Below are 19,210 nucleotides of genomic sequence, written 5' to 3'. Positions count from 1 at the left end.
GGTAACAATAGTGGTAATTAAAAAAAAAAAACCACAGGCTGAAAACCTTTCATTTGTCAAGGCCATTTATGTGTTCGGAAACCTCAGCAGCCCATAAACTGAAATGTTATTAACAAACCAGACTCTCCCATATGATCTGATAAACAGATCCAATTCCAAGATATCCTGGGTTTATTGCCCTTCATAGTATTCTACTACAATTATTTTTATTTTAAGACCTTGAATTAACCTCAATGGAAGATGCCAAAAAGATTTAGCATTTATTTATAGAAAAACAGCGAAAATAATAGCTAACTGCAAATATAATTTGTTAATTGAACAATAATTATTTAGAGAATCATCATTACAAACTCCTATTCCCAGCTAAAATGCTCATATGCTTATTAATCCAATCCCAGTAAATCACTGATACACTCTGTTAATATAAGCACACGCATTTTCAACTTGGTGCAAAAATAAATGATTGAGATGCCCCTGAAATCAGAAAGTTTCCCTTCTTCTTCTCTTACTGATCACTGAAAGCTTTCCTGTTATTTCAGTCAGATGCAAACAACGACAAAAGCTACATGATAATATATAGACCAGCAAACCTTTCCACTGCCTACATTCAGATAACACAACTGCTGGTTTTGTGTAAGGCGTGACAATGGATCGTTCCTTCACATCTTTTATTATAGGGCCTGTGGATAAGATATAGCCAGATTCCAAATTTTTCTTGTTATGTCCATGAGACCCAGGAGTGAGAATATAGAATTACTTGACGGCAACATTAGGCCAATCCAGTGGCTAAATAGGCAAGGAGGTGAATATATTAAGAAGTGGTTCAACAAAGTGCACTTTATTCTTCAGCTCCCATTGGTGGATCACACAGTGGTTTATTTTTGACATGATAATGACAATAAAGAATAAATATATATAAATAAGACTAATGGGAGTTTTGTCTGAATAAATCACATAGGATTAAAACCTCTTAATTTAGCTGAGATTCATTCTTAGCACCAGAGATGGGCATCAAGTCAAATATAATGGAATTGTGTCATGTAGCTGTTATCAAAACACAATGCTCATAAAAAAATCACGTAAAACAGCCTCAGCCTTTTGAATATTCATTCATACTTGTCCGGTGACAAATAGTCACCCTCTCATTCTGATTAACTATCGCAAAGATTCTACAACTACATTGTTTCTTGTGACAGCGCTGATCAGACAATTAATCTACCACATAAGTCACTGGAATCATTTCAATCTCTTTTACAGGTGGCTTTCCCCTCCACTTTATATTTTGAGTACAGTTAGTGTTCTTGAAAGGTGCCAGGTTGGCACCCCTGGAGACTGATGCACCTGGCATCTCTATGGAACAGACACATCACAGGCTGTGACAAGATAAACTTCTCCAAATCGTTCCAACCTGGAGCTGGAGGAACTGCCTCTTTGTTTGGTCTCCATGCTTGCTCAAACCTTAGTCTACAATGGTGCCATGTAGTATCAGTTGCGGTGGTGGTTTCTGTTGATTTGGACAACTGTCCTAATAGAAATGGACTAGAACCATCAACTCACATCGGAGCAGGCCAATGCAAAAACATCAGATGGGAATGAGTCCTTGCCACTATTGACCCAATGACCTAATGCTGAAAAGATCTGTATCCCATTTCCAATTTCCTGGGCCCTCCAGGCTCCTTCAGAGTAATTTTCTGATTGCCATATATAAAGGACTATATAAGTCACTTGCTCTTCTGGGCTTTGTGAGTTATAATGATCACATTCCCTAATCAAACATATTCTCTTGTGTTGTTTTGTAATGTGGTATACCAATTGTATTTTTTAGAGTGAAACAGCTGTTCACTGTGAAGTTGCTTCATGCACACAGCTGTTTTATTTACACAGTGTTAGATTAGAGAACAAAGACAGAGCCACAGAACTAGTGTAGATAAGAATAAATGTTTTACTACATTTAATCATTCAAAATATGTAAGTTAGCTCAGCCATTAGCTGCCACATTTCTATTTAAATTAGATAAATTTACATTTAGAATGAAAAATATAACTTTAGTTTGGAATTTGAAATTATACAAACTTGTCTTAATGATAACAAGAAGAGACGGTGCTATAGTTAAGAATTATTCAGAAAACAAAGTGGGATTTAGTTGCTGAGATGAGCTCTAAAGTGTGAGTGAGTAGAGGGCTGGGTGGCTTAGTGAGCTGGTAACAGGGGCAGCTCTACCAATTTTGCTGCCCCAAGCAGTCGCCACCGAATTGCCGCTGCGCGCGGCAGAGCTGCTGCTGAATTGCCGCCGCGGGACACGGACTGCTGCCCCATTCTCAATGCCACCCCAAGCACCTGCTTGGAAAGCTGGTGCCTGGAGCAGGCCCTGGCTGGTAATGTGTATGAATACCATCAACCCCTTCCCCTAGTATGTATATTCTCTTTGTTTGTATGTCAGCCTATCAACACCTCTGAAGCACTGCCAGAATTCTTTACCTTGTGCTTGCTTAAATCTTTTTTCATGCCTTACTTGCTTTCTGTATGAAAAACACTCCATTGGAATGACGATGCTAAATCCCTAATCTTTTGAGATCTAGGAAACAGGAGCAGAGTTCCTCTCACCACCAGCTTCACCAGCAGGTTCTCGCTCAATGAAGCCAAAAAGCTAGTTTTCAAAAATTTCTCCACGGATTTGCACAGCCTACACTTCTGACTCCATATCCATTTTCCTTCTGGCTCCCGTTCTCCCACTGTGGCCTCCTCTGCCCCTTTTCATAGTAGGTTGATTCTTTCGCACATGGCATCAGATCTCCTGGGTTCTAATCTCAGGTCTACCACTGACTCACTCATTAATCTTGACAAAGTCACCTAACCTCGTTTTTCCATCTGTAACAACTACCTCCCAAAGGAGTTATAAGCCATAAGAACGTAAGAATGGCCATGTGGGGCCAGATCAGTGGTTCAGAAGACCTGTCTTCTGACAGCTGCCAATGCCAGATGCTTCAGAGGGATTGAACAGAAGATGGCAACTGTCGAGTGATCCATCCCCTGTCATCCAGTCCCAGCTTCTAGCTGTCAGAGGCTTAGGGACACCCAGTCCACTGGGTCGCAACCTTGACCACGGTGACCATATTTCCTATGCTGAATACAGGACATCTGGTAAAATTACTTGTATTCAAGAGAGTTCAATGGCAATCAGCCAGAACTATGCAGTACAAATGTTCAAATTAACATCAAGTTGATTGAGCCCCTGTTAAAAGAAATACTGCGTACTTGGATTCTTTTTATTTACCTTCTTATCTTTAAGGCTTTATGGTTCACACGGAGAGAGGTGACACACACACACTCCCATACACCTCTCTTACACGGGTTGTGGGGGTGACCCACCGACCTGACCCTTCCTGACCCTCCCTGCCTGTGCCCTCTGCCCTCCATGCTTGGCTGGGCCTCTGAGATGGACCCGCCTCTCCTAGTACCGGGTGCCACATCTTCCCGAGGGAACACGTGTGGGGCATGCCAGGTCACATGCTCCCAGTCCCCAGATTTCAGCCAGGGTTCAAACCAGAATGTGGACTGTAGCAGCCTTTCAGCACTGTGTGGCAGGGAAGGGACAGGAGCTGCTTCCAGCCATGGGGGGAGGGGAGAGGTGGTTTGATCTGGCCCATGTCTTTGCAGAGCTCATCTCTTTCGCTCCCCACCCACTGCAGCTACCCTGTGGCTGGAAACAGCTTGTCCATTCCTGCCCGTACAGTGTGGAAAGGCAGCTAACACCTCCAGCCTGCAGCTGGCCACCGACATAACCCAGCCGCCTCCTGTCCCTTGGCTACAGCATGGGCAGAAAGGGGTTAAGCCCTAGCATTGTGCACCAGGGCCTAGGGAACCAGACTGCAGGGGCTTCAGCAAACTGGGCCAGACAGGTGGCTCAGCAGGGGAGGGTGCCTGGAGGACGGAGCAGCCCCACACTCCTGGCGGGGAGGAGGCACAGGTGAAGAAGCCCTAGGGTAGTGCCCTGCTACCGAAGCCCTAGGATAGTGGCGGCAGGGCTCCAGAGGGAATTTAAAGGGCAGGGGTGGTAACGGCGGCTGGAGCCCCAGGGCCCTTTAAATCCCCGATGGAGCCCAGCTGCCGCTACCCCAGGGCTTGGGCAGCAGTCTCCTCAGTGATTTAAAGGGCCCGGGCCTCCGCTGTGGTAGCGTCAGCCAGAGCCCTGGGCCCTTTAAATCACCCCCGAGCCCCGGGGCTCCCAGCCGCCTCTGCAGCTGGTAGCTCGGGGGTGATTTAAAGGGCCCCGGGCTCCCAGCCGCCACTACCGCAGCTGGAGCCCCGGGTCCTTTAAATCAAGATGTAAAGGGCCCGGGGATTTAAGGCCCAGCCTCTTCCCAACTTTTTCTTTAAAGGGCCCCGGGGCTCCAGCCACCACTACCACCCCAGCTCTTTAAATCCCCTTCGCAGCCCTGCTGCCACTACCCTAGGGCTTTGGCAGCAGGGCTCCAGCGGGGATTTAAAGGGCCGGAGTGGTAGCGGCGGCTGGAGCTCCAGGGACCTTTAAATCCCTGCCAGAGCCCTGCCGCCGCTACCCCAGGACTTTAAATTGTCGTCTGGGAAAGCTGGTCCCGGTACGGTGCACCGGCTCTTGCCAATACACCGTACTTGGGCGTACAGGATTACTTTCACCTCTGGGACACTTGCAGGAAGGCTTAAATATGGGACTGTCCCCTTAAAAACAGGATATCTTGGTATTCATCTCTCTTTGAAATGTACTGTGAATGGTGGAGGAACAAGCAAATTGCCTTATGTTAATTCGTATAGCTAAGTACCGGTGATGGACCTCCTTCAAAGTCATCCTAATTATCCTTTCCCCCTACCCGCAGGAACTCCAACTTGTCAAAAAGGACATGAAATTGTATAAAAGATCCTTGGGTCCCGATCCTGTTCATCTCAGAGCTGCTTAGGCTTCATCAGGGAAAATCTGAGTCGCAAGACTGAGGTCCCAGTTACGCTGGTACACCCTGAATATGATACTTGAACATTGGACTATAACCTATGGACATTTCTGAAAGAACTCTTTGCAACTACAAAGCTCACCATCTCTGCTATGAATCTGCACCTCAATGAACTGAACTCATGTTTGCATATATATTGATCTTTTAACCATGCTCTCTCTCTTTTGTTTTTTAATAAAGTTTAGTTTAGGTAAGAAGAATTGGCTGTAAGCGTGATTTTGGGTAAGATCTGGAATATTCATTAACCTGGGAGGTAACGTGTCTGATCCTTTGGGATTGGTAGAACCTTTTCTTTTATATGATGAAATAAGGTTTTCAGAAATCATCATATTTGACATGGGTACCTGGATGGAGGCCTGAGGCTGGATCACTTTAAGGGAACTGTGTTGTTGGGACTTCTGAGTAACCAGTAAGGCAAAAAAGAAGTTGTTTTATGCTGGCTTGGTAAATCTAAGTATTGGAATATCCACCAGATTTTTGGGGATTGTCTGCCCCATTCTTTGCAGTTCACCCTAATTGTGTGACCACAGCTGGCCCTCACTGGGACCCCAGTCACATATGTGTACCTAGCAAAAACTGCATGCAGGCTAGCCTACCCAAGCTAGCTTGAATCCACCTATTGCGGGTAACAACAGCAGTGAAGACAGCGTAGTGTGGGCTTCAGTGTGGATAATATGAGCCTGGCATAGACCATGGGTACATACTCAGCTCGCTAGCCCACTCTGAAGCCCATGCTGAGCTGTCTTCAGCACTATTCTTACCCATGTTAGCTTCATTCAAGCTATCTGGGGTAAGCTAGACCAAGTACAGCTTTTGCTGTGTACACATACACAGTGTCAACCCCGCTTCCCACCCCCGCGGTGGTACTGGCCCATGTTCACACTTCCAGGAGAAAGCCCACAGGCAGACAAAATCTAGAGCAGGCCAGAGGACAACAATTCTGTTTCACGACAACTTTCGAGGTTTCAAAGTTTGTTTTCATTCCACTTTGGAATGAAACCAAAACCTTGACTAAAGAGGTCAGGTTCTGGACTGGGGTCTCTCTCTCCCTGGTCAGAAATGACCAGAGATCCATGGGCCTCAAAAAACTTCCAGTCAAGAACTTAAGTCAAAATCAAGAAATCTCTAGGGAATTTTTCAACCTGGACAAAACATGGTATTTCAATGAATATATATTTTCTGGAACATGTTTTGACCAACTCTACTAAAATGCCAGCAAACCCCACCAGTAGTTTGACACTCCTTTACTTCCTGGAGGATCGTACCCTTTTGTGGGAAGGTTTGCGGGTGGAAGAGAGGGTAGGGGCTGAGGTCTACAAACCCAGTGGACGCCTAAGATGAATGAGGACAGCAAAAGTGGACCTCATGGATTCCAGAGGGTCTCAACTCCCACTCGGGCAGCACTACTCCTGTAAGCTAACCCCCACCATCCCTGCATCCTACCCTGACAGAAGACACATGCGAGGGAGTTCAAGCTAGTCCAAGAAGCAGTAACTCTAGGCATCTTTTCCATTGAAAATCCTTCTGTTAAGAGAGCAGCTGCCCTCTATACTGCCATCTCCTCCCACCTCTGAGTCCCGACCAAAACACACAGGTGGTGGGGAGAGAGAGAGCCCTGCTGTGTTTGGGGATGGGGGAGCACACAGTGGAGCATGAATGGGGGGAAAACACATTGGAAAACGCCACAGGGAGCCCTTTACAGGGCTCCTAGAACATAAAAAGGGGAGTGGGAAAGGAAAGCTTGTATAGTCAATGGCAATCTTTCTTCAGAGAGCACCAGATAGACCAGTCAGAACCCACAGTACTAGAAGAATGAGGGGAATAGATAAGACATTAGAAGGGTTAAACTGAAGAAGTGAGGCTAAATGATAATGCTATTTTCAGAACAGCAGAGCTAGAGGCTTTGAGTATCTTTAGCAATCGTGGGAGGGAAAAGGTCCAGAGCAGGGAGCAAAGAGGAGTGTCTGGCAAAGAGAGAGACAGACAGACTTACTTCCATTACTTCAGATGGCAATAGTGTGGAGGATTAAACCATAACAGACTGAGAAATGAGCAAGATAAAGATGCTAATAGTCCAATCCCAGAACAACCTGTCTGACCTGAGTAAGAGCAAAGCACCATCCTGCCCAATATCTCTAAAAGCTGCCCAAGAAATAAATAGAAACACAGCACTGCAAAGAAAACAAAGAACAAAAAACAAAAAAAACCCCAAAGCTTAAATCCTCAGCAACTGAAAACCTCCCCTATGAGTTCTTGAACAATTAGTAATGTCTGATAGTATATAGACTTCACAACAAGACATCTTTAACCAACAAAAATGACTCAACATAAAGGGGTAAAAACAACAAGAAGTACGTTTCAGTATAGATAGTAAAACATTAAGAACGAAGATAAGGAAACTCTCTAGCTTAAAACACAAAGACCCTTTGACTCAAACTTTCACAACACTTCCCACCACATACTAGGAAATCAATGCTCAGACAGAAGCACTGGGTAAAACAAGCACAGTTGGGAAGGATTTAAGATCAATAGCTACAAAAGGATTTAGCAATTCAGAATGGTCAAAACCCAGCAAGAGCACTCCCATCCCTGCCACAAAGGAATCAAACCTTACATAGCAGACTGAAGGAAAACATCCTTGATAAAGACATTAACTAGAATCTGCCATAAGAGATTATTAGTTCATCGGCTGTGAGGAAAAAAACCCAACAACATGTGAACAGACACCTTCAGGCTAGAAATGGAGGAGCACGGATATTCTCTATGTACATTCCCAGACAAAAAGCCTCCTTTTGCCAACAACTCCCTTTTCAGCATGAAGCTACATTGGAGAGCTTGTGGCTATGCAAAAAGAAAAGGAGTACTTGTGGCACCTTAGAGACTAACCAATTTATTTGAGCATGAGCTTTCGTGCAGTTATGCAGTTATCCTGGCTAGAGCTCGTCAGGATTCAGAGCAGGATCTTATGTCACCCATGTCCCATGGGCATGTCCTAGCCACTGGGCTATAGGCTATTTTAGGATGTCTCTCTTTCTGTCTTTCTCCCGAATTTTGGAAGGTCTCATTTTCAACCCGATGCTTTGAAATCTTGACAATTTTCGCAGGACGGGAAGACTGTTTCCTGCCCAATTTTAATCCTGGCAACTCTAGTGCTAGCCCCTCTGGTTGTGAGTCCTAGATACACGTTTTCCACCATTTTCCTTCTCTGCATACCATCCAGACGATAAGACAGTAGATAGCAACATAATGTGGTGCAGCACCCCATCTCTTCCAGGCCAACACTCTAAGCCTCCATAAGGAACCATTTGATAAAAATAAAATCAACATCTCCCCACTTTGTACTTGTACTCTCTTCCCAGGATCTCAAAGTGTTTTACAACACACTTGGTACAGAATGTGAATAATATCCTACCCATTTCACAGACAGATGAACTCAGAGACATTGTGTCTCCTTCTCCATATCTTGCACCATATGTAGTCATTTACCGTTGTGCAAAGTTAGAGTCATTTTGACTGATTAGTGCTTTACATCCACTTCACACAATTGCAAATGACTACATACAAGGATCAGGGACAGAAAAGTTAGGTGTCTTGCCCAAGATCACTCAGTGTTTCAGAGGCAAAGCCAAGAATAGAAGAACCCTGGAATTCTGAGTCTCAGGCTTTTGATCCGAACACTAAACTATGAGGTACATATTAAAGAATCCAAGTACTGTGAAATTTCAGCCAGGAGACCCTGCAGGCAACAGGACTAGGCTGTCTCTTAGGTTTCAGGGTTAGATTCCACCCAGATATGATGAAGATACAGAAATTAAAATGAGAAGAGCCTTCCATGAATAGCATTTGGTAGGGCAGGTCTACACTACTGCGTAAGTCCATCTAACTTACGTTGTTCAGGGGTGCAATAAACCTTCCTCCTTGAGAAACACAAGTTTTGCGCTGTCCATGCCAGCGCTGTCAGTGGGAGACGCTCTCCCGCCAACATAGCTTCTGTTTCTTGTTGAGGTGGCGTAATTATGCCGACAGGCGAGTGCTCTCTCACCGGCATAGTGTGTCTTCACCAGATGTGCTACAGTGGTGCAGCTGTGCCAATGTAGCGCTGTAGTGTCGATTTGCCTTTAGTCTTCGGGTAGAGTCTGTCAGGGCTGAAATCTTTTTAATCGTATCAATTGTTAATTGTGTGCAATATGAATAATTATTCAAAGTCAATGGAAGGAGTCATTTCCATAAACCACAGCAGAGCATCCTGCTAGCACATCCGATTCTACCACAGTCTACACACGAGTACAGTAATAGGCCCATATATGAGTTAAAATGGCCCTTCAGTTAACTTATTAAAAAATGAGGCTAAAAATACTGTGTAATTCAATTTATTTAGGAAAGAAAAGCAGGAGAAATTTTGAGGCTCATAGTCAAAGTTATGTGCTCGGTTAGAGGCAATAACGTCAAATGGTTGAACAACAGAAGTCAGAAAACCTGGATTTTATCCTTTGTCGTTGACAAAACATGTGCCATTGGGTAAGTCACTTCACCGCTCTTGCCCCACTTTATCTGTAATTTGAAATATAACCGGGCAAGCTTCTGCTGCCCTTATTTGTGTTGGGAAGTATCTTACTTACATGTAGAGTCATTCAAATCAATGGGAGTAAGGTACTGCTCATTGTGAGTAAGGGTGGTGGACAGGGCCCAATATTTATATTTGGTACCACACAAGTGAGTTATTTGTAAAGCACTTTAGGATGTGTGAATGAAAGCCATTGTACAGTCAGAAGCATGTGCTTTTCTTTAGACTAGGAAGGGTAGGAAACCTGGATCTTCTATTAGTTATCAGCTTGTTACCAATGTCTTCGTACTGGAGAAGGTCACGACATTCAGCTGGCCAGTAACCTGCACTGTAATTGCATTGCTCTATCCCCCTAACATGAATAACTTATGGCTGACCTGTTCCTGGTGCTGACACTTGATCCTCACAAGTTGAAGACTGTGTTCCTCTTGCAAGAGGTCCATTTCGCCCCTGTACTGTAACTGCAACCTCTCCTCAAGTGCACGCAGCTCTTCTTGCTGTTGCCAATGCAGCTTCCTCACCTCCTCCTCAAACCTTCTCTCCAGTTCCTCCTTCTCTTTTTGTAATTTCTCACATCTTGCTATGTTGAGGGCTGTGGAGAGAAGAAAGCACAATTGGTAAGGTCTGAGATAGTAATTTCTGTGGGGCAGGGACCATCTTTTTGGTCTGTATTTGTACTGTGCCTAGCACAGTGGAGTCCTGGTCCATGACTGGGGCTCTTGGACACCACCACAATACTATCTGTATTAAACAAATAATAACAACGTTGCAGTGGCTACAGAAATGATTACCACAGACACGCACACACAGACACTTCAACTCACAATACAGATTTAAAAAGGCATTATACATTGCCTTAGGGAAGGCAATTCTATTGACATCATAGGTGTTACTCTGGATCTAGAATATGAGTCTAGATTTCTGATGCCATACTTTTTATTTCTGTTTTCTGATTCTGATTTAATGCTTTGTCTAACAATAATTAATAGGAAAGAAGTGGATTTCCACTGCTCTCTGTTGAGACACAGTGAAAAATCATTCTATCTACATGAAAAACTGGAGCCTGGAAAGAAACTAAATAGCATAGTCCTGGTTCAGCAACAAATCACATATAAAAAGAAGACCTTGAAGAAATAAATGCCCACTTTTTAAAATTGTTTTTGTATTAAGTGGTTTGTGTGTTTCATGGACCTAAGGAATATAAATGTAAGAGTAACATTTAAGGCAACAAGCGATGGTGGGATTTACACTCTCATGATCCATCATTATTATTATTCCTCTGGGTTAAGGGACCATATCAGAACTGCTTAGGGTGACCAGATGTAAGGGACAAAATATTGGGACCATGGGGGAAACAAAAAAAAAAAAGCGGACGGAGTTGCCGAAGTAAAAAAAAAAAAACACCGCTGGAGTGGCCAAAGCCGTTAAATGGCATCCCAACCATACATCGGTCGGGATGCGGGACAAAGAACTAAAAATCGGGACAGTGCCGATTTTATCGGGACGTCTGGTCACCCTAGAACTGGTGTAACTGGGTGCAACCCCAACAGAAGTGCCGGTGAAGTCAGTGAAGTTTAACCTGCTTCCACCAGGCCTGAATTTGGCTGTAGGAGCATACAGATATTGTTTCAAAACTCTGAGTACGTCAATGGTGTGGATGGTTCTTTGTTTTCTTCACCCATCTGCGCCAGAGAGTTTCAAAATCCATGTCTGGGTTCAAGCTGAGTGAAGTTGGAGAGAACCCACTGAGAGAGCAAGTTTGCTAACTTTTTTGAGATCTTTCAAGTAGGGGAAGATTGAAATCAACAGGAAATTTAAAGTGAGAAAAAAATTAGTAAAGCAAGGAAACAGATGTGTTTTGAACTGTACTATGGTATTCCTCTGTCTGAGATCCTCCACCCATAGACATAGCTTGTTTGGAAGAAGAAGCAGCTTTCTGAGGAGACTGGCTGCACCAATTAGTTACCCCTCCTGCCTTCCCATTTCAAATTGCCCCCCCCATTTCAAATCTCAAGATTGCTGACCAGAATAATGGCATAAATTAGAATGGTGGATGCTTGCAACTCTTGGTGAACAAGGTTCATATCGTTTCATAAACACACTTGCTCTATAATTTCCATGTCACATTCACTCAGCTTACTTGCCAAAGCCAGTGGTTACTACTTTTATCACTGGTCATGCTCTCTTCTCCTTTTTGCTATGTCTTCAGTCTGAGCCCATTCTTCATGCAGAAGCTGCCATGGTAGCACTAGTTTGTCAAATAAGGTACATCTACACTGTGTACTACTTTCAGCAGCCTGCAGAGTACATACAGTACAAACATAGCTATAAACAGATTGTGCATCCGATGAAGTGAGCTGTAGCTCACAAAAGCTTATGCTCAAATAAATTGGTTAGTCTCTAAGGTGCCACTAGTACTCCTTTTCTTTTTGCGAATACAGACTAACACGGCTGCTACTCTGAAACCTGTTTAGTTTATATATTCTAGAAATCCCCTCATAATTCATGGAGTCATAGAAATGTAGGGCTGGACAGGACCTCGAGAAGTCATCAATCCAGCCCCTTGCAACTAGGCACAACCAAGTAAACCTAGACCATCCCTGACAAGTTTGTGTCTAACCTGCTCTTAAAGTCCTGCAGTGATGAGGATTCCACAACCTCCCGTCATTCCTTCCTGCCGAAAAACCACGGAAAGGGGAAAATGATCCAGGGAAATATGTGTGTTTGTACTTCCTAAATTCCTGAGGCCTAGTCCTGCTGGTGGGATGGCAATTGCAGAGACGCCTGGAGGCATGGCCCTACCAGGTGTAATTCAGCTCCCAGTGAAGTCCCTGGGAATCTTTCTACTGATTTCAGTAGGGCCCAAATCCATTGATGTTCTAAGATTCATGGATCTTGAAGCAGCTACACAGGTGATCTGCCCCTCTGCACTACTCTTCGGACTCTCGTCTTCCACGGCACCATGGCTGATCAGGAGCCAGGCTGCCATGCCTGCCACCCGCCTCTGAGCCCTGGAACCCCTTTTGAGGGGGCTGACAGCATGGAATGGAACTTGTGGAAGTTAATGATTTCAGGGTTGCTATTAACTTCCATAAGTATTTGCCAGCAGGTTTCCTGGAGGAATGATGTGATGCACAGCAGCTGATCACCCAGTGCCACTACCTTCACTCAGCCATGCCCCTATCAAAACCCAGGGCCCTGACCATTGGTTTTTGCACAGATGAGGTTTCACAGGACTGGAGGGAACAGTTGGATGCTGCTTCTCTGGGTGTGTATCCCACCATCTGATAGTTTTGAGAGCACGGAAATGGAGTTTCTGCCCTTCCCACGTCTTCTGCACCCTACAGAGGGAGGGAAAAACCAATAATTCTGCAAGATCAATATACGCAATGTATGAAGTCCTATTACTTGCCTTGTATGTGAAGTAGAAGATCAGCAATTTATATGGACATTAGATGAAGTTTCTTTCCTCTTGCGGTTTTGTGTTATAATTTTAAATGTTCTCTTATTATTTTGTTGCGTGACTATGCAGAGCTACATTTTGTATTAGCTTCCATTGCTGTGTGAAACTATCAAAGAGCCAAAGTACAATGAGATCAAGCTTCAAGCTCTGTATTCATTATAATTAAAACCTACTCAAGTTTTATATTGGAATTATAATGAAACCTGTCCTTCAGCAGTCTCTTTAATGAGATTGCTCAACACACAGGCCAAGGCTACGAAATGACACTTTTTGAACTAGAAGAAAGTAACTCTCAAACACAAACCATAAACCAACATGTTAAAAAAGGTAACAAAATCCTTCAGATACAAAGCAATTGTAGAGGTCTGAATAGAAAGCCCACTAATTTTGCTAATGGGGGATGGATCACTTGATGATTACCTGTTCTGTTCATTCTCTCTGGGCCACCTGCCATTGGCCACTGTCAGAGGACAAGATACTGGGCTTGATGGACCTTTGGTCTGACCCAGTACGGCTGTTCTTATAATAATGGATCTTGCTATCAGCTAGTGCAGAGGTGGGCAAACTGCGGCCCGCGGGCCACATCCGGCCCGCGGGACCATCCTGCCCGGCCCCTGAGCTCCCTCCCCCGCGGTACCCCGTCCCCCACAGCCTCAGTGCACCGCGCCGCCAGCTCTCTGACCCGTCGCTCCTGTCGGGCAGCATGAGTGGCATGGCTGCCTCCGGCCAGGCAGCAGGGCTGCGAGCTCCTGCTGCTCTGAGCAGCATGGTAAGGGGGCAGGGTGCGGGTGGGGGTTGGATGGGGTGGAGGTTTTGGGGGAGCAGTCAGGGGACAGGGAACTGGGGGGTTGGATTGGCATGGGAGTCCCAGGGATGCTGTCAGGGGGTGGGGGTGTGGATAGGGGTCGAGGCAATCAGGGGACATGGAGGACGGAGGGTTGGATAGGGGGTGGGGTCCCATGGGGGGGCGATTGGGGTGGGGATCCTGGGAGGGGGCGGTGACGGGACAAGGAGTGGGGGGGGGTTGGATGGGTCGGGGTTCTGAAGGGGGCAGTCAGGGGGTGGAAAGTGGGAGGGGGCGGACAGGGAGCAGGGGCCAGGCTGTTTGGGGAGGTACAGCCTTCCCTACCCGGCCCTCCATACAGTTTCACAACGCTGATGTAGCCCTCGGTCCAAAAAGTTTGCCCACCCCTGAGCTAGTGAGTCACTGGTATTGTGACACTGAGCTTTTGCTTTTCTTAACATAGAGAAATTGCAACACAATGCAGTAGCAATGTGAAATAAATGCCTGAAACCCCAGAGCTTCACTGTCACGGTGACAGATGGCAAATTAAAAAATATAATGTTTCTCAGATGGAGCAAGTCAGTGGAGCTATAGTGATTTACACAAGCTGAGAACTTGACCTTTTAGATCAGATTCTCTACATGCCCACAGATATAGATTAGGTGAGATAGACAGAAAGATTAAATACAACAGGTAAAATGAGAATTTTAATTTAGGAGCTCCATTCTGCTCTTTAGAAGATCCACACCCCATAACTTCAAAATATTGTTGGATCTTTGTGTGCAGTAGGAGCAATAGAACTGAGATCATAATTATGCTCTTTGATTTTTCTGGATCTGTTCTTGAGCATATAGCATTATCAGATCAAAACCCCTTTTAAATAAGGTCCATATTTAATGCATGTGTAACCCTACATTTTTGCATTTTCCTTGTTGTCACATCTTGGCTTTTCAGGCAATGAAAAAGGATTCCTAGTTAACATTACGTGGAAATAATTTGGCCCAGCATTATTTGAAGTTCACCTGGGACAGATCTGATACTTATTATTTAAAAAGAACCATCTGTGATTTGGTTAGAGCTTGGGGCATATTATGAAGAGGAAAGTGCAGAGAACATAAGGAGTTCTCTTTCCCTCCCTTGTACCTCTCTGTAGGCTCCAGACACAATCCTACTGTCCAGACACAAAACTACTGGGGAATACAGGCATTGCTCTCTGCTACTGCCCCTGCAGGTGCTAACTAACCTAGGGAGGTAGCTCAGAGGGTAGGGTGGGGCCATCTCTCTTATCTCCTTTGCACTGGTTACCACAGCTTTCTGGGCATGGAGAGGAGCATTCATGTGGCATGCACTGAAGGGGTGGCAGAGCTGGTGCTGTATCATGTGCTCTCTGGGAGTCTTCAGGAAGAATTCTGTCTGAGAATTATTCCTGGGGGCTCCTCGTGCAGCCTGGGTCCTGGCATCAAACTCACAATGGGGCCCTACATATATTTAATGAAAAGAAGACAATAATAACCAGTAATTTATGGCCAGAATGGCCTTGCTTATGGGTTGGTCTGTTTGTTGGATCATATTAAAGAAGTTCTGTATTAAAATCACAAATGAGTTTGATTCCCCAGGGTATTACTAATTAAGAGGTCTCTTGGTTTTTGGTCTCTTATTTTTACTGTTTCTCTCCCTCTGTGTGAAACTTGCAAGCTGCTAATTGTGTTAGTACATCCTAAGACAGAGTCTGTTCTCAAAGCGATACTTTGTAACAACAGAAACAGCACACAGAGACTCCCTGCCCTTTTGTTGTATTCATCTCGCTTTGTTAACAATTGTGATTAAAATAGAGATAGAGGATGTATGTGGATGAATGCTTGGTGTGGATAATAACTGACTGATCAGGGAGGTGCCAGCCTAAGAATCCAGTGTCCATCGGCTGAAGAAGGCGTCAAGTGGAAACAACCAGAGGACCCCCAGAGGGCAGACTAGAATCCACCCAACAGCCTCAAGGATGGGAGAACCGAAGAACAAGATAATATCTGGCAGCACAGAGCCGTCAGGAATGTGCCATCTGCTGATTGATTCAGCAACAGCATAATGAAGCAATTCCCATAGACTGGCATAGGAATAAATTCCTATAAAAATGGACTCTAGAAATTGAGAACTTTGGGGTCTGATTCTGGAAACCAACTTCCAGGAGCATCAGATGAGCATCTGACAAGGCCCTGCTTCCTCCTCGTGTCCAGGCCACCTGGCCAGTGGCTTGGCACGAGCAACTCTAAGGCTGGTAACTATGATAACAACCTTGCAGAACCTGTGTGTGTATGAATGAATCTGTGAATAAATATGAAATTGAATGGAATGTTATAGCTATAACTAACTGCTTACTATGATTCTTTCTGTATTCACAATAAATGTGGCATTTTGCCTTTTCCCCTTTAATAAGATCCTGCTGGTTTTTCTTTTATTGGTATAACATGTTAACCTATATTTAATAGTCAGTTCTTTACTATGAAAATGAATGCCCTAGCCCCCACTTTTGGAAACAGATTTGGGCTTCATTTTATAGTACAAAGCTTCAGAGGAGAGTCCAAAGCACAATGCATATGGTGCAACGGCACAAGGCCAAAGTCAGGATGAAGGCAGTGTTTATTGCTAACAAACAGAAAGTCCACATGTGCCCAAACAAATGCAAAATTTCAAAAACGTAGGTGCTCTTGGAAGTTGCTACAGTCACTGACATAGTAACAAAACAAAATCTACATCCCATCAAGAGGATTTCAGGCTGGATATTTCCCCCCGCAGATATTTCACTTGTGCTTTCCAGGCTGGAAGGGACTTTGATATAAAATGACATTTACTAGGATGACAACCTGCTCCAGGTTAAATCACAGAGTTGACATCACTGCTCCTCAGCTTTCCTAGCACCAAGCTGATGTTATTTCCCTTGGTGAATAACCTATAGACTATTCGCAAAAAGAAAAGGAGTACTTGTGGCACCTTAGAGACTAACCAATTTATTTGAGCATAAGCTTTCGTGAGCTACAGCTCACTTCATCCAATGTGATGCATCCGATGAAGTGAGCTGTAGCTCACGAAAGCTTATGCTCAAATAAATTGGTTAGTCTCTAAGGTGCCACAAGTACTCCTTTTCTTTTTCCATGAGTATGTGTAACTAAAATTGGCAACCCTATCCATGGGTCCTGCACATGCCTATCACAACACGCAGTATACCTCATCCAGTTAATTAAATGCCCCAATAACAACTATGTGGGTGAAGCCAGACAATCAGTATGCTCTCGCATGAATTCACACAGGAAAATGATAAAAGACAAAAACACCACATTATCGGAGGGCAAAGAGTTTTCACAAAACTATCACTATATCTGACCTCTCAGTCCTCATCCTCAAAAGAAACTTGCCCAATACCTTCCAAAGAGGAGCCTGGGAACTTAAATTCATAACTTTGCTGGACACTAAAAATCCTGGTTTTAAAAAGGACCCTGGATTTTTGGCTTATTACAACAATCTGTAACCCACTAAACCCCCACAATTTTTTGTCCTATGATTGCAGAGTTGCTAACTGGCCATTTCACCTTGAATGTTCCCTTACAATATATGTTAACTGTTTATGCTAAACAATCTGTTTCACCTTGTGTTTAGCTGTGAGTTCTGAGTACCTTTCCCAGACCCGAAGAAGAGTTCTGTGTAGCTGCTCGAAAGCTTGTCTCTCTCACCAACAGAAGTTGGTCAAATAAAAGATATTACCTCACCCACCTTGTCTCCTTCAGAGTTTATCTGTTTCTGATCAGAGGGCTGGCTCTACAGTTATTGTTCAGAGAGTATGATCCACACATCTTTAATTACATATGGGCTCTCTTTTCCTGAACCTTATTTCTGACTGATCATCCTTGTCGACGTCACGGTCTCCTTTGAGAACAGGACCCTGGCCTTCTGCAAAGCCCGAGCTCATAAGCTGGACAAATACACCCCCCTGGCTGACACCCTGAGAGCGAAGGGCTACGAGGTGCAGATGGATGCCCTGATCGTCGGAGCCCTGGATGCTTGGGACCCCTGCAATGAACGTGTGCTGCAGACCTGTGGGATCGGTTGAAGCTACGCACAGCTCATGCGGCGCCTCATGGTCTCGCACACCATCCGATGGTCCAGGGACATCTACATTGAACACATCACCGGCCACCGACAGTACCAGGAGGTGTGAGCTGGTACGACATCGTGCATCCACTATGGGAAAGGGACTGAGAGACTTTTTCCATTGGACGATATGAACTGGAACCATAAACTCACTGAACATTAAATCCCACCAAATGAGGGTAAATCCATCCTCATCATCGTATCCACTCATTATACTCCACACCTGAACATAGCCATCATATGAACAACATATCCCCATATCTCAGTGTCTGTACTTTGACCCGTTAAACTTTTAGCCCCAATCAGGGAGATTGCAGATTATGTATTCCTTACGCCACCCACTCCTAAACCGAATTTCGCACCCCTTGATAATCTGTACCTTATTCCCTGATAACCAGAAACTTCTGTGCTTAAACTCTGTACCGTTTTCTTTTTACTTCAACATCATCTTAATAAAATTATTAAATCTGTTCTTGTTAAAGATGTGCTGAACAGTCATGAAGCCAGTAAATTGGATTGCACTCCTTCCACAGAGGCAGCGCAATGGTGCATACTGCATGTGTCCAGAGGGCAAGGGACTGGGCACTTGAGTGTAACAAAATGGAGTGTGTACCTAACCTGCAGAGGGAAAACGTGGGGCTTGTGAAGCCCAGAGTGGCATACTTGTACTGCCAGCGGCTAGTAGCTGGGGATATTTTCCCCTGGTGGGCAAAGACAAGTCTCCCTCCTGCTGCAAGCAGGTGATAGTGATTCACTCCAAATATCTTGGTTAACCCTGCAAAGTGTCACACCTTCCCTTACTGCTCCCTGAGTTAGATAAGGAGTTTATGCATTTCTTCTTCATCAAGATATATGTAGCTCCTGTTTTGCACCACTACTATTAAAAAAAAAAAGCAAAAGCTTGTGTGAAAGTGAAGAGATATCATAAATCTTTGCACTCATCATTCCCCTGGCCCACAGATTTAAAACACAAATTCTTTTCTTTTATTGAAGAAAAGGCTAAAAATAAGCTGTGTAGAACAGCTTTTGTAATGAAAAAAATATTAAATAAGTCAGCTTATTGTAAAATACGTCTTCCTTAAAAACCCATTAAAAAGCAGAGAAGTTCATATTTCATATGGATGGATATATACCAAAAAGTGCCCTGCTGATCAGTTTTTTTAATACTCTCTGCCCTTGTGAAATGCCTGCACACTTTTGTCCTTCAATCCATGACTGGAAAATGTCCTACCAAGACCTCCTTCCTCCTGACTTTTTACAAGTATTTTTAATAA

The 19,210-nt window shown here is 44.3% G+C and overlaps 1 protein-coding gene across 7 annotated transcripts in view; it reads right to left on the bottom strand.

Moving 5' to 3' along the window:
* The window catches only part of MTUS2 (microtubule associated scaffold protein 2), a 502,895-nt gene that overhangs the window by 29,086 nt on the left and 454,599 nt on the right, over window positions 1-19,210 (bottom strand). For all 7 annotated transcript variants that reach the window (XR_012158528.2, XM_073340921.2, XM_073340900.2 and 4 more), the window contains one exon: window positions 9,927-10,141. Coding sequence is in view for 6 of the 7 variants with exons in the window: in XM_073340921.2 (XP_073197022.2) it covers window positions 9,927-10,141 (215 nt within the window). In the remaining variant the exon portion in view is untranslated. The remainder of the gene's footprint in view (window positions 1-9,926; window positions 10,142-19,210) is intronic.

This window comes from Lepidochelys kempii, chromosome 1 (genome assembly GCF_965140285.1).
Source record: "Lepidochelys kempii isolate rLepKem1 chromosome 1, rLepKem1.hap1, whole genome shotgun sequence".
Lineage (NCBI taxonomy): Eukaryota > Metazoa > Chordata > Testudines > Cheloniidae > Lepidochelys > Lepidochelys kempii.
This window is presented reverse-complemented; position numbering and strand designations above follow the sequence as displayed.